This window comes from Musa acuminata, chromosome BXJ1-6 (assembly GCF_036884655.1).
Source record: "Musa acuminata AAA Group cultivar baxijiao chromosome BXJ1-6, Cavendish_Baxijiao_AAA, whole genome shotgun sequence".
NCBI classification, from domain to species: Eukaryota; Viridiplantae; Streptophyta; class Magnoliopsida; order Zingiberales; family Musaceae; genus Musa; species Musa acuminata.
The window spans coordinates 13,540,159-13,555,359 of NC_088332.1; the positions used below are offsets into that span (position 1 = coordinate 13,540,159).

At 45.3% G+C, this 15,201-nt stretch overlaps 1 protein-coding gene and 1 non-coding gene across 4 annotated transcripts; one reads left to right on the forward strand and one right to left on the reverse strand.

Moving 5' to 3' along the window:
* Window positions 1-4,138: 4,138 nt before the first annotated feature.
* Window positions 4,139-4,218, reverse strand: TRNAL-UAG (transfer RNA leucine (anticodon UAG)). The gene has a single exon. It is a non-coding gene; the product is annotated as a tRNA-Leu (tRNA).
* Window positions 4,219-7,707: 3,489 nt separating this feature from the next.
* On the forward strand, window positions 7,708-12,107 carry LOC135584030 (probable LRR receptor-like serine/threonine-protein kinase At1g74360). 3 transcript variants are annotated; one of them, XM_065187545.1, is made up of 3 exons: window positions 7,708-8,196; window positions 8,281-8,393; window positions 8,503-12,107. In XM_065187545.1, the coding sequence occupies exons 2-3, from the start codon at window positions 8,362-8,364 to the stop codon at window positions 11,912-11,914; spliced, it is 3,444 nt and encodes a 1,147-aa protein (XP_065043617.1). In that variant the 5' UTR covers window positions 7,708-8,196; window positions 8,281-8,361; the 3' UTR covers window positions 11,915-12,107. The 3 variants fall into 3 exon arrangements, with proteins under 3 accessions (XP_065043617.1, XP_065043616.1, XP_065043615.1); XM_065187544.1 differs by having other exon boundaries at window positions 7,708-8,393; XM_065187543.1 differs by having other exon boundaries at window positions 7,709-8,448; window positions 8,532-12,107.
* Window positions 12,108-15,201: the final 3,094 nt, after the last annotated feature.

A 15,201-nucleotide genomic window follows, 5' to 3' on the forward strand; every position in this document is an offset into this window, starting at 1 on the left:
GTATAAGTAACCTTCTGAGACGGTAACAGCAGCCAAGAACACTCCCAACCACCATCTCAGCCTATTCAGCGGCGCATGTCTTCCTCTTCCTCTTCCTCCTTGCCTCGGCTGCCGCCGTTACGGTCGCTGATGTTGTGCTCGACAACTTATCAGGAGGCTGAGTGCAGGCACCCCGGAGCTTTTCCGGCGATCCTTTATCATGTGAAGAACCTTTGGTGATAGCTTCTTCAGCAGAAGTCGGAAGGACCTGTTCATCCCTCTTGATACTTCCTGATGCTCCTCTGGCTTCGGCTTCAGGTGCATTCACCTTCTCGGTTCCAACAGTTGCCACCATAGAGTTCTCATTGATGTCATCAACGCCATGGACGGCCGCTCTCTCCGTGTTGTCTGCTTCTCTGTAGGACTGCACGAGACTCTGCTCACCAAAGCACAAGGTGGCACTGATCCTATTGTAGCGCTTGGATTAGCTTGCTCGAAGAAAGCTACAGCGTGAAGGATACACGAACTGCATGACAGGCGATCTTCCATATCCGATAAACTGGCTGTCGGTTTATGGTGATTCCATCTCTGTAGTAGCAGCATCAACATTCCATCGCAGTTATGAAAGGGGAAGAAGGTGTGGTTAAAACATGAATCAATCTTGGACTCCGGCAGAGATTAATGCAGATGTCAAACCTGCCCTTTTAATTGTTCATTTGGTTCCTCATGGCCAAATCCTTCTCCTCCTATCAATTCGAAGTATGCAACAGAATCTGAAAGTTTGGTAAGTCCCACAACGGGAAAATCAGGCTTGTTATCTTTTATTGGAACTATAAATAAGGGTCTGGGCTTTGAAGTCAGATGCATCACAAGAAAATCTAATTGTTTTCTTTGGGCTTTTCTTGTTTAGTAATTTTCGGTGTTTTATGGCCTAGGAACATCTTCCTAAGGCATTTGTAATAGTCCCATTTTTTATAGTAGTGATTTGCTCATCATTCGTCCGTGGATGTAGGTCAATTGACCGAAACATGTAAATCTGATGTTCTTGTCGATTTTATCTTTTCGCTTTATTGTCTTTGTTGGGTTACCAAAATTATCCTTTGATAAATTTTTTAGGGCTAGCTCTAATAAACTGGTATCAGAGCCTGATTTCGGGATCTTTTGGCAACGATGACAATAACAAAGATTGTTGTCGAGAAATTCGACAGAAATGTCTTTGGCACTTCAGGGAGTTGAGAACATTCCAGATGGTACGTCAAAGGAAGATCTTGCGGGGGTATGGATAAGATGGTACGTCAAACGAAGATCCCGCGCAGAGGCGGGCTCAGGAAGTATGCATCCGATGCATCCGAGGAACACGACTCAGGCGGGCTGGTCGCACAGAGGTGGCCTCGAGAAGCATGCATCCGAGGAACACAACTCAGGCGAGCTGACTGCGTAGAGGTGGGCTCAAGTATGCATCTGAGGAACATAGCTCACGCGGGCTGTCTACACAGAGGTGGGCTCGGTAAGCATGCGTCCGAGGAACACAGCTCAGGCAGGCTGACTGTGCAAAGGTGGGCTCGGGAAGCATGCGTCCGAGGAACACAGCTCAGGCGGGGTGACCACGCAGAGGTGGGCTCGGGAAGTATGCATCCGAGGAACACGGCTCAGGCGGGCTGGCTGCACAAAGGTGGGCTCGAGAAGCATGCGCCCAAGGAACACGGCTTAAGCAAGCTGACCGCGCAGAGGTGGGCTCGGGAAGCATGCGTCCGAGGAACATGGCTCAGGCGGGCTAACCGCACAGAGGTGGGCTCGGGAAGCATGCATCCGAGGAACACAGCTTAGGCGGGCTGACCGTGCAGAGGTGGGCTCGAGAAGTATGCATCCGAGGAGCTGCTTGGAGCGGCAATATGTTATGCAGCAATTTGTGAACGGGGGCGGCTAAGTAAATCTGCATCTGTGCGGGAGCCCAAGGGACGTCCCCTGGCGTGGAGTTGCTGGCTCTCGAGAGTCGGGATCGAGAATACCGCGCTTCGGTATTCGCTCAGCGCACCCTTTGGCTGCCACGTCAAACCTCATTTATGGTGGGGTGACGTTTGCCTTGTCTGATGCGACGTGCTCCATGGGAAGGGCGACGATGGGCTTTCGCCCACTCCCCAGGAGACAAAGGGTCGCTATCGGCGGGATCTTCTCTCTAAATAGGGCATAGATGGTTTCCCGCACACCTCCTACTGGCGATTTGTTCCGTTGCTCCTTTCGAACCTCATTGCTTCCGTTCGAGTCGGCCCTTCTACCTTACCTTCTAAAGGTCAGTAAGGATGGCCTCACCTTCCTCCTCGACTTTACTCTCTTCCCCTTCCCCTTCTAGCAACATCGGGGAAAAGACACCGTCGTTGAGCCCCAACTCGTCCTCCGACGAGAAGGCGGCTTGGCCCTGGAAACTCTGATGTGGTCGCACGACCTTGACTCCACAGTGAGCGAGTCATTGCTGGGCAACCTACAGGAGCGCTACAGCATTCCAAAGGACTTTGTTCTTCTCGCCCGCGAGCCAGGGCAACAATCGTGCTAGCCTCGTCGACTCATAGTGCAACTGTGCCCGATCGTATCAACCCATCATGTGCCATCGGGCCTTGCCATGTCAACCCATTGTGCCCCCACCACGCTTGGTCGTGTTGACCCATCGTGCACCCATCATAATGTTGACAACGGATGCCAATTGAACAATACTTCCGAATCAGATTCTCCCTATGCTCCTTTGCTCAAGAAATGGGGGACATGTGTTATAGTAAAAATGACATGGCGTCAACTCCACGTGCCAATGTGAATCTGACACATCGGCTCTACTTGGTTGAGGAGCCAGCATAAGTCACCACTTCTACCACTTTGTATAAAGGGCATAATAACTGTCCGATTCTTAACTGATGCAATCCACGTAGCCAACACATCGGTGACACCTAGCCAACGTACAAATAACACTCGACTAACATGTAAATGAGACTTGGTCGACACATTGACAACATCTGGCAGACACGTAAGTCGGTGGTCACCAGCACATGATCTCCTCCGATATGTGAGAAAAAGGACAACGGTTATTACTGACCATTGCACACGCACTATCACGTGGGCAATAGAAACGATAGTTCGACATAGGTAGAGAGCAATTGTGGCCGAGTCTTTCACCTACTTTGCGAAGGGAAGGGATTGAGTTGGAGAAAGAAAGGGCACCATACACCACACGAGATGGTTGCCAGTTATATTCCTGCATGTTGCATCGCCATTCTCTGTAATCCATTTCTCCTTTTTAAAGGACTCTTCAGTTTCCTCTACCTTGCAGCCGGAAAACACCAAACACATATAATGTGCACTCGTTGCTTGTAGCAATTGCTTAGCGTATCTCGTCGTCAACAGTCAAACAAAGTACCCCACAGTCATCTAAGGTTGTGAAGGGCTATAGTGTCTCAACAAAAGTCGAGTATTTGACCAGCCCAAGTAAAGGTTTTGTTTAGTTCCTTTTTGGCTGTCAGCGCTCGTCTAGTGAGAAGAGGGTTCAATTGGATATGCCAATGACGCTCGTCCATCATCAGTTTCCGATGACAATTCTATGCTTTAAATTATTCTATTGGATACTTAGTGAATTTTAAGTCCTTCTAAATTTGGATATGCGAACTCTTATAATTTTTTTCACATAATCAACCATGATATATTTTTGATTGAATCTGCAAAGAAATATTACTGATTTGTATCATTATGAGCAGCTTAGGTGATCGATCATTATTCTTGAACGATAATGATCATCAAATACTTTCGATCTCGGCTCATAACACTCGGGTGGATAATCATATATATCTCATTGGCACATGATCAAATCATGCTAATTAAACTATAAAAAATTATTACTTTAAAAAAATAGTCAAACCACCATAATATTTTTGTCATTATAGATCATCCTAAATTTTGATTGTGATGGATTAACTCTATAACTTTGACATTTAACTATGCTTCGTTTTATAAATTTTTTTTTTCAGAAATTTTATGTATAAAATTATGATAACTCTCATTGTGTGTCCAAATAAAATAAAATAAAAATATTTGATGATCAACTATGTTTCACTTTGCCATTTTTATTTACTATATTATTAAAATTTCATTAATAAAACATATCTATAAGTATATTTTTTGACAGCTGTGGGATTTGAACCCACGCCCTTTCGGACCAGAGCCTAAATCTGACGCCGTAGACCACTCGGCCAAACTGTCTGTTATATTTATTTTTTTATACTTTATATTTATTGAATTATCTTATGTTGTCTCCGAGTAATTGCATGGCAATCTTTTTCTCTTATGTTAATCTGCACTGGACAGGATGACAACGATCGAAGCGATGCAGCAGAAGCGTAAATGCTGGAGAATGGCTGATAAGACTTGTGCTTATCATCTTCCTCACTAATGTTTATGTTTGGCAAATGCAGTATAAGTAACCTTCTGAGACGGTAACAGCAGCCAAGAACACTCCCAACCACCATCTCAGCCTATTCAGCGGCGCATGTCTTCCTCTTCCTCTTCCTCCTTGCCTCGGCTGCCGCCGTTACGGTCGCTGATGTTGTGCTCGACAACTTATCAGGAGGCTGAGTGCAGGCACCCCGGAGCTTTTCCGGCGATCCTTTATCATGTGAAGAACCTTTGGTGATAGCTTCTTCAGCAGAAGTCGGAAGGACCTGTTCATCCCTCTTGATACTTCCTGATGCTCCTCTGGCTTCGGCTTCAGGTGCATTCACCTTCTCGGTTCCAACAGTTGCCACCATAGAGTTCTCATTGATGTCATCAACGCCATGGACGGCCGCTCTCTCCGTGTTGTCTGCTTCTCTGTAGGACTGCACGAGGCTCTGCTCACCAAAGCACAAGGTGGCACTGATCCTATTGTAGCGCTTGGATTAGCTTGCTCGAAGAAAGCTACAGCGTGAAGGATACACGAACTGCATGACAGGAGATCTTCCATATCCGATAAACTGGCTGTCGGTTTATGGTGATTCCATCTCTGTAGTAGCAGCATCAACATTCCATCGCAGTTATGAAAGGGGAAGAAGGTGTGGTTAAAACATGAATCGATCTTTGACTCCGGCAGAGATTAATGCAGATGTCAAACCTGCCCTTTTAATTGTTCACTTGGTTCCTCATGGCCAAATCCTTCTCCTCCCATCAATTCGAAGTATCCATCAGAATCACCCAATCAGAAGTCATGAACAGGGAGAGGCTTAACGTGACTTGAGGGCTGAGGGCGGTCGGACTCGCGGGTCCCGAGAGCGGACCGGCCGAGCTACCACGTGTTGCCACGTAAGCAAAGATAGGATTTGATGACCTCGTGTCCTGCCAAAACCACATTCATTCGGCTGTCGCCAGACATGACCTGTCGTGAGGTTGGCAGTAGATTTGCCGGCGGCAGCACGAGAAGTTGTCGGATCACCACTTTAACCTCAGCAGAACTCCCGGATGTGCCGTACGTTTAATCCGTACTGATACTTAAGTCTCGTTTCGTTAATTCCTTCTATATTAAAATGCTATTAAGTTCTTCAAGTATGTTGCATTGTGCATATTAGCCACTTCTCAGTATTGTTTCTAGAAAATTCTGGAAAGTTTCCCTGCAAAGAGCAATAATAAAGCAATCGATAAGTTAAGTTAGAGGATGACATCTTTTTATAGTGAAACATAATTTGACTATCAAAATAACAAAGCTAGCAGCCAACCTAATGCATTCACATGTTAACTAAATCATCGAAGAATCAAGCAAGATTAAGTTCCTAAACTAAATCATGACATGTTTTAATAAAATAGTGACACGGTCAACAAAAATTATTTGGCACATGATACATGTTAGGGAGTGTAGCTCCGAAAGCTAAATTCATTCCCCAACTGATACGAAAATATGTTAGGGAGTGTAGCTCCAACACATTAACTTTGTGTGATTGGCAGCATATCGATTGCATTTGATCGACATGTCATAGAGGGCTAAAACCTATAATACTGATAGCGTGGCTTCGCTAAGAAGATCGACTTAACTCTATATGATCAATCATATATTTATTAAGTTCATCATAGTACATAACTCTAGAATCTCATTTATGATCGAACGGCAAGTATAATTGTCCACGCATTAATCATGACCTTAACTAATAGTCGCATATCACACTATAAAAAAAACCATGAATATATTATTTCTCTATTTTGATTATTTTTTACTAATTATATTTTATAGATTTAATATTTAATTAAATTCTTTGAATTCAAACTAACTTAAACATTAGAGATGTCTTGTTAAATATGCCCTGACACAATTCTTACAATATTTCAGCTCGGACGATACCATTACAATCGATGAGAAATTTGAAATTACCAGCTACAACCATGTTGCTTTGAAATAAATAAATAAATATATATATATATATATATATATATATATATATATTGTAACTCGCGTTGCTATTGATTCGGTGAATGATAGTTTTGTGCTTCACACACTTGGAAATCATTATAGTAATTACTTTGGGGTTAGGTAATCCTTCTTAATGATCTTATCCAATCAACATACTAGAAGATCCTGAGACATATAGTCCACCTCATTTGCAAGTTAGGTAACATAACATATTACAAGAAGGATATGACTCCATCTTTACTCTTATTGAAAGACTATCGGTACTTGTTTGAATATTTAATTTTTATTTTAACATTTGAAGAACAAATATTGTATGTAATTCTACTTTTATATTAAACCCTTATTATGATATAACTAAATCAAATATGAGCTAAAGTTGTGATTAATTGGGATATAATTTTCCTTCACTATGTTGCAAATAGAGGAAGGTTTATTCCTAAATCTTTAGAAGTTGAGCACCATCTAACTTCTATATCTTGCGCTTGAGCACTTGAAAGACACAACCTCGAAGGAGAGGAGGAAAATATGTGAAAAGAAGCATTTTTTTCAAGGCGGATAGTGTTAAAAGTTTGACAGAGTATTCATGACCCTTTTTACGAAAATATTATTATAATTTATCATTAATATTTGTGTTGTTGGTTGATTTAAATGCCTATAGACATAGGTGACAAAGAAAATAAATAAGATACATCTTTGTCAAACTATCTAATTATAAATAAATTTTTTATTTCTTAAATATTAATATATAAGATTTGAGTACAATAAAAAAAGGTTTTTTTCGTTTGTTTGACGTCACAAAGCTAACAACTACCTCGAAGGAGAGTGAGTCTTAGGCACTGACCGAACCGAGGGAGAAGAGGAAAACATGCGAGAAGAAGGGATGATAGTGTTAAAAGTTTGACAAAATATTCATGACCATATATATAAGATTTGAGGATGGTTGATGTAAATGTCTATAAACATAGGTGACAAAGAAAATAAATAAGATACATCTTTGTCAAACTACCTAATTATAATTAATTTTTTATTACTTAAATATTAATATATAAGATTTGAGGAGTATTAATACGAAAAAGAAAAGTTTTTTTTATATTTGTTTGACGTCAAAACGCTAACGACAACAACCACCATGAAATCAATGCAAGAAATCCCAAGTCAAAAGATTGATGGCAACAACTTGGTTGGGGAAGCGGTGGGGCCCGTTATGTGATCGGAAGTGGGTCCATGGAAGAACAAACCCAGGGTCACATCGTCTGATTCGATAAGCACACGGTCACACGTGCGATCTTTATTCCCTTTGCTTGTTTGACCACGGAAACTGCCCCAAATGGCTTCGGCCTCTTGGGATGAGCGAGAGGCCATCGGAGGAGGCCATCCCATGGCTTCACTTCCCTCGCAGGTAATTGCGCGTGCGACAGCCACACAGGAGGACGATGACGACGACGGAGGAGAGGGCCTGTTCGTATTATTCTTTGACGGAAGCCCGCGAGGATGGAGACGTCCATGTAGATGAATTTGGACGTCCTTCCTTCTCATCGGCAGCAATCCCAACTTTCCGGAGAACTAGCATGCGAGTAGAAAGGAATCCTGTACAAGTACCAGTCCGATCAACGATTTCGGCTTTGAATCCACCAGAGACTTCGTTGCTTTTAGGGCAAGATTTACTGTGCTCCTGACGCAACCCCCAACCCGGCTAATGGTCAACAAGGTCGGCCCCTTCTTGCACTGCGAAGACTGGGAGCGTCAAAGGGGGCTTCTCGTCTGGTACAGATCACGATGCAATTCAAACCAACCAAGCAATCTGTGAGGTGTGTGTGCTGGTTTTGTCTAGAAGAAAGTTCGGATTTCCTCGGGCTGATGCTGATATGAGATGGTTGGAGGAGGGAGAACAGGCGACGAGGTGGAGGACAAGATATAGGAGATCTGATTTGTTTATTCTTGTGGTGTGATTTCGGCCTGCTGCTCTTGTTTCGATGTTAGCAGCTGGGACATGTCGGCGGAGAAGGTGAGCTTCTGCTGTTGCATCAGCTTCCTGATGCTGTCTTCGGTTTTTGTCTCAGGTACTGCGTCTCTGTTCTCCTTTCTTTATGGTCCACGAATCCTTTTGGGAGCAGGGATTGGATCGGCTTTGCATCTTCTGCAGGTGAGGCGGTCCCCGGCGGCGGCGCCTCCGACCAGGAGGTACTGCTCCGGCTCAAACGCCATCTCCAAGCCAAGAATCCGATCTACCAAGGAGCCTACGCTCGGTGGAACGAGCCGGACCCGTCCCCTTGCGGTTGGGAGGGCATCACCTGCAACGAAGCCGACCGTGTCGTCGGCGTCAACCTCGCGGGATCCAACATAGCCGGTGAAATCTTCCCCGGCTTCTCCTTCCTCACCGAACTCGCCCGCCTCGACCTCTCCTCCAACACCATCGGCGGCCAGCTCCCCCCCGACCTCAACAAATGCAGCGGCCTCCGGTACCTCAACGTCTCCCACAACCTCATCGGCGGCGAGCTGAACCTGACCGGGCTGGTCAACCTCGAGACGCTCGACCTCACCCTCAACCGATTCAACGGTAGCATCCGCCACAACTTCCCTGCACTGTGTGCCAATCTGGTTAGCCTCAATGTTTCCACCAACGGCTTCGCCGGCGACATCACCGGGTGCTTCGACTACTGCCCCAAGCTCAAGTTCCTGGACCTGAGCTCCAACCAGTTCACCGGGCGGATATGGCTAGGCTTCCCTAACCTGCGGGAGTTCTCCGTCGCCGAGAACAGCCTCGTTGGGGGATTTCCGTCGAGCACCTTCGGGTCAACTTGCGACCTCGAGATTTTGGACCTCTCGGCGAACAACTTCTCTGGGGCGTTCCCGGACTCGATCGCCAATTGCTCGAAGCTGACGTCTTTGAACGTGTGGGGGAATGTATTCACCGGCACGATACCCTGCGCCATCGGCTTGCTCTCGGAGCTCAGCGCGCTCAACCTGGGGAATAACTCGTTCGACCCGGTAATCCCCCAGGAATTGGTGAACTGCTCCAAGCTAGTGTTTCTCGATTTCAGCATCAGCGGCTTCAACGGCGACATCCAAAAAATCTTCGGCCGATTCGCGGCGATGAGTTACCTCATCCTTCAAGGGAACCAGTACACCGGAGGCATCGCGTCGTCGGGGATTCTCAAGCTTCCCAACCTCGTGAGGTTAGACCTGAGCTTCAATCGTTTATCCGGGAACATCCCCGTGGGGATCACGAGAATGCCGACGCTCAAGATCTTGATCCTCGCCCGTAATGAGTTCTCTGGCGGCATTCCGCCGGATTTCGGCAACATGGCCGGAGTTCAGTTACTGGACCTTTCGTACAACAAGCTCACCGGCTCGATCCCCGCGGCCATCGGCAAATTGACGTCCCTCCTCTGGCTGATGCTTGCGGAAAACAATCTCACCGGCGAGATCCCCCCGGAGATCGGCAATTGCAGCAGCTTGATGTGGCTGAACCTTCGCAACAATCAGCTCTCCGGCAGGATACCGCCGGAGATATCGGCGATGGGGAAGGACCCGTTCCCCACGTTCGAGGCCAACCGCCGCGAGATTATCGGCGTCGCCGCCGGCTCCGGCGAGTGCCTGGTCATGAAGCGGTGGATCCCCGCGAGCTACCCGCCCTTCAACTTCATCGACGCGCTAATGACGAGGAAGACCTGCCGGGACACTTGGGACCGCCTCCTGAAGGGTTACGGGATCTTCCAGTTCTGCGCTAACTCCACGTCCGGGCTCCGAACCCTAACCATCTCCGGCTATCTCCAGCTATCCCGCAACCGGCTCTCGGGCGAGATCCCGCCGGAGATCGGGAGGATGAGGAACTTCAGCATGATCCAGCTCTCCGCCAACCGGTTTTCCGGCCGCCTACCGACTGAAATTGGTAAGGTGCCGCTCGTCGTTCTCAACGTCTCCCACAACGGGCTGTCCGGCGGGATCCCGGAGGAGATCGGCTTCCTGCGGTGCCTCTCGAGTTTGGATCTCTCCTGGAACAACTTCTCCGGCGAGCTGCCGTCGAGCTTGAACGGCCTTTCCGAGCTGAACAAGTTCAATGTCTCCTACAATCCCCTGCTCTCCGGCGTGGTACCAATGAACGGCCAGATCGCCACCTTTGGAAATGACAGCTTCCTCGGTGACCCCCTCATCAGCTTCGCCTCCTCGGTCGCCCGCGACACGCCGCCGGTCACCCGAAACAACGGCCCCGCTGGAGAGGGCGGGCGTTGGCGGGTGGCGGTGTTCTGGGTGTTCTTCGCTCTCAGCTTGGCCTTCGTCTTGTGCGGCGCGCTCTCCTTGGCGGTCCTCTGCCTCGGCGGCGCCCGCGCGGCGGTGGACACGTACGCGGACCCGGAACCCGACCCGGAGGGGTTGCTTCTGGACGGCGCGAAGGGTCGGAGCGACGCTTGCAGGTCGTCGACGGTGACGTCAACGTCCACGTCGTCGGCGGAGGGTGTGTCGGGCTGCTCGTCGAAGGGCAGCGCGGGGGTGAGGGTTTTCCGGCTGGACGGGGGGACAGAGGGGTTGGCATTTACATACGACGACATAGTGGCGGGGACGGGGAACTTCGACGAGAGGATGGTGGTGGGCCGGGGCGGGCACGGGGTGGTGTACCGGGGGGTGCTACCGGACGGGCGGCGGGTGGCCGTGAAGAAGCTGCAGCGGAGGGGGAACGGAAGGGGGGAGGAGGAGGAGGAGGGGGAACGGGAGTTCCGGGCGGAGATGGAGGTGATGACTGGGCGTGGCCACCCCAACATGGTGGCGCTGCACGGGTGGTGCCTGGCGGGGGCGGCGCGGCTGCTGGTGTACGAGTACATGGAGGGGGGCAGCCTGGAGGAGGTGATCGAGGAGTGGGGGCGGTTCGGGTGGGAGAGGCGGCTGGCGGCGGCGACGGAGGTGGCGCGGGCGCTGGCGTTCCTGCACCACGAGTGCACCCCCGCGGTGGTGCACCGGGACGTGAAGGCGAGCAACGTGATGCTGGACGCGCGGGGACGGGCGCGGGTGACGGACTTCGGGCTGGCCCGAGCCGTGGGGGCCGGAGAGAGCCACGTCAGCACGGTGGTGGCCGGGACGGTGGGGTACGTGGCGCCGGAGTACGGGAGAACGTGGAGGGCCACCACGCGGGGCGACGTGTACAGCTTCGGCGTGCTGGCCATGGAGCTGGCGACGGGCCGCCGGGCGTTGGACGGTGGGGAGGAGTCCCTGGTGGAAAGGGTGAGACGGGCGGCGGCGCAGGAGGTGGGGTTGCGGCTGGTGGGGGCGGCGGTGGAGGAGCCGGGCGAGGGGGTGACGGCGATGCTGGGGCTACTGATGGTGGGGCTGCGCTGCACTGCAGAGTCCCCGCAGGCGAGGCCGGACATGAGGGAGGTGCTGGGGAAGCTGCTGAGGATATGCAACAGCAGTGGCATCGGCGCTAGCGAGGTGGGCAGCAGCGATACTTCTCCTCCCCCTCATTGGTCGCTGCAGAGCCACAACACATCATCTTCTTCCTCGGTGAAGAGCTACTGGGACGGATGCTTCTGACAGCTAACCACCGTGCAGCATCACACATGAGATAGTCGATGTACAGATATCCCCACATGTTCAAAAGTTTTAATGGGATACATACGATATTTCAAAGTTTTTTATAAGATAAATAACAGATTGTGGTGTTTTGCATGGAAGGGATGTGTTTGATGTTTTTCCAGAATTAAAATTTTGAGAACTGTGTAACATATTCCTTTTGAGTAATTTCTCTTTTCTTCTTCTTTGATAGATCTAAGGATGATAAAGCTTCTTTATAGCTCATAGAGACCGACCAAGAGAGACGCAAGTTGACTCAGTTGCTCGAGAACCACTCCCCCGATGATCGACCTATATTACTGGGTTACGATCTACGATGATCGATAGATCGTTACCTTATTATCGATCGTGGGGGGATGACCTAAGCCTCGTGTCTTCTACGTTAGCTCCTTGGTGGTCAATTGACAGGTTATAATTAATATCAAAATATTTTCTATTATAGATAATTATCCTTTCTTTTAACATATTACATAATGTTTTATATCTTTTAGCTATACAATTATGTCAGTCCAAGTTTTAGGAAACCACCTGCATAAAAGTTATTCATTATTGAAATTAGGGTTACGAGAGATTAACAAAGAGCCTCTCAATTGCACTGTACATGTTTCCTCCTCAAATGTCATACTTTGTGTTGGTATGCTCCTGCAACATTTAACTTCGAAATCAGAGAAAACAGAATCCAAAGAAGCATAGCAACTGATAGCTCGAAAAGCAAAGGAATTATCGATTCATTAGATAAATCTAAGATGATCTTTTACTGTTCAAATTCTGTCCAACGTTACCTCTTCACTCCATCATCATGCAATTCCTTGGATTTGTTGGTGCAGGTGACTACGTTGCTTGTGAAGCTCTCGTTCAAGCTCACTCTATCATCATGGATGGGATGACTTTCGAGTGTATTATTGGGATTAAACTTATTTAAGTATCGTAAAAAGATTCATTTTATCAAAAGAAAGGTTCGTCGAGAAAGATTTATTATATCAAGAAGAAAAAATAAATTAAAAATTTATGAAAAATAAGTAAAATTGATTATTGGTTCTTGAAAGGATTTTAAAAAAGAATAATTCATCTTGAATATAATTAATATAATATATCTTTGAGGATTATATAAACCCCATATGTTGGTCATGAAATAGATAGAGTTTCTGAAATTGTAAAGAGTCTTTCTTGAGAGAAACATAGAAGATTGAAGCTTATCATACTCTTCCTTTGATAACTCTATCAATTCTTCCTATCAAAATCAACATTTGATATCAGAGCATAGGTTAAGCTATGACCTCTTCCTCAAGTACCATCCAACTCCAGATTTCCAGATTGACAAAAGAAAATTATGACATATGGTGTATCCAAATGAAGGTTCTTCTAGGCTCCCAAGATGTATGAGAGTTTGTAAAATATGAATTTGTTGAACTAAGTCCAACGGATGGAGCAATGAATGCAGAAGGAAGAAAACAACTCAAAGAAAGAAGGAAGAAGGAGAAAAGAGCTTTGTTCACGATCTACCAAGGGCTTGATGATACAATTTCGAGATCATCGCTCCAATAAATACTTCAAAAGAGGCTTAGGAAATGCTTCAAAAAGCATTTGGTGGTATTGATAAGGTAAAGAAACTTTATCTACAAGTTTTATGAGTCGAGTTTGAAAAATTATAACAAGGTACTTCTGAAACTATTTTTGATTATTTCTCAAAAATTATTTATATTATTTGAGACGAAATGGTAAACAAATAAATGATCATAGAGTAATATAAAAAATACTAAGATCTCTAGGTCCAAAATTTGATTTTATTGCTGTTAAGATAAAAGAATCTAAAGATTTGGAAAAAATATCTTTAGAACAACTTACGAGTTCCTTTAAGTTTATGAACAAAGGATTATAAAAATAGGAGAAGACAAAACAATAGAGTAAGCACTACAAACACTTACTTTTGAAACAAATTCTCAAAGAGGAAGAGGACGAGGACAAAGAGAAAGAGTAGGTAGAAATTAAATCAATCAAGAAACTCTAAAAGATCTAAAATATAATATTATATTTGCAAAAGGTATGTATATCACTCTATGAATGTTATTATAATCATAACAATCAAGGTGAGAAGACAAATTTTATTGAGGAAGAAAAGAACGAAAATCAAGTTTTGCTAATGAATTATGATAATTTAAAAGATGATTAGTCTATGACATGGTATCTAGATACAAGAGTCTCAAATCACATGTGTGGCATTAAAGAGTTATTATCAGAAATAGATACCGGTTATTATGGAAACATTACATTTGGTGATTTATCTCAAAGACGAGTAAGAGACATTGGTAAAATTATTCTTGAACTTAATAATGGCAAAAAATTATGCATTTCAGATGTTTATTATGTTCCTGGTATGAAAAATAATATTCTACGCTTTTGACAATTGCTTGAAAAATGTTATGATATTGAGATGAAAAATATGACTCTCTCAATTCGTGACAAGAATAAAACATTGATATCATATGTGAAAATGATAAAGAATAGAATATTTCCTCTACATTTAACTATTTTTAATCAATCAAATTATTTTAAAGCTGATATTGAGAATATTTCTACACTTTGACATCTTAGATATGCTTACTTAAATTTTGAGGCTTTGAAACTTCTAAAGAAGTATAATATAGTGACAGGAATCTCAAAAATTGATCGCCTATTAAAATTATGTTAAGTATGTGTCATGGGCAAGCAAGAAAGAAAGCATTTCAAAGTTAGAAGAACAACAAAGCATGACATCGACTTGATCTGATGCACTCAGATGTTTGTGGCCTTATCAATCCAGTATCACTTAGAGGAAGCAGGTATTTTTTTACCTTCATTGATGATCACAGTGACAAAACTTTGGTTTACATGTTAAAAGAAAAAAGAAGAAGTTTTAAGCAAATTCAAAGAATTTAAGGATTTGGTTGAAAGATAAAGTTGTTGTAAGATTAAATATTTAAGTTTATATATCAAATGAATTTGAAAGTTTTTGTAGAAATAATGAAATTCTATATCAATTCACCATGCTATACATACCTCAACAAAATGGTGTCTTAGAAAGAAAAATAGGACTATCCTTGATATGGTCCGATGTATGTTAAAGGAAAGAAAAATTCCTAAAGAATTTTGGGAAGATGTTGTTGCTTGTGCAGTTTATTTGCTTAACAAGTTTTCAACAAAGCGAATTAGTAATGTTACACCAGAAGGGGCATGAAGTTTACAAAAATAAAGAGTTGATCATTTGAGAA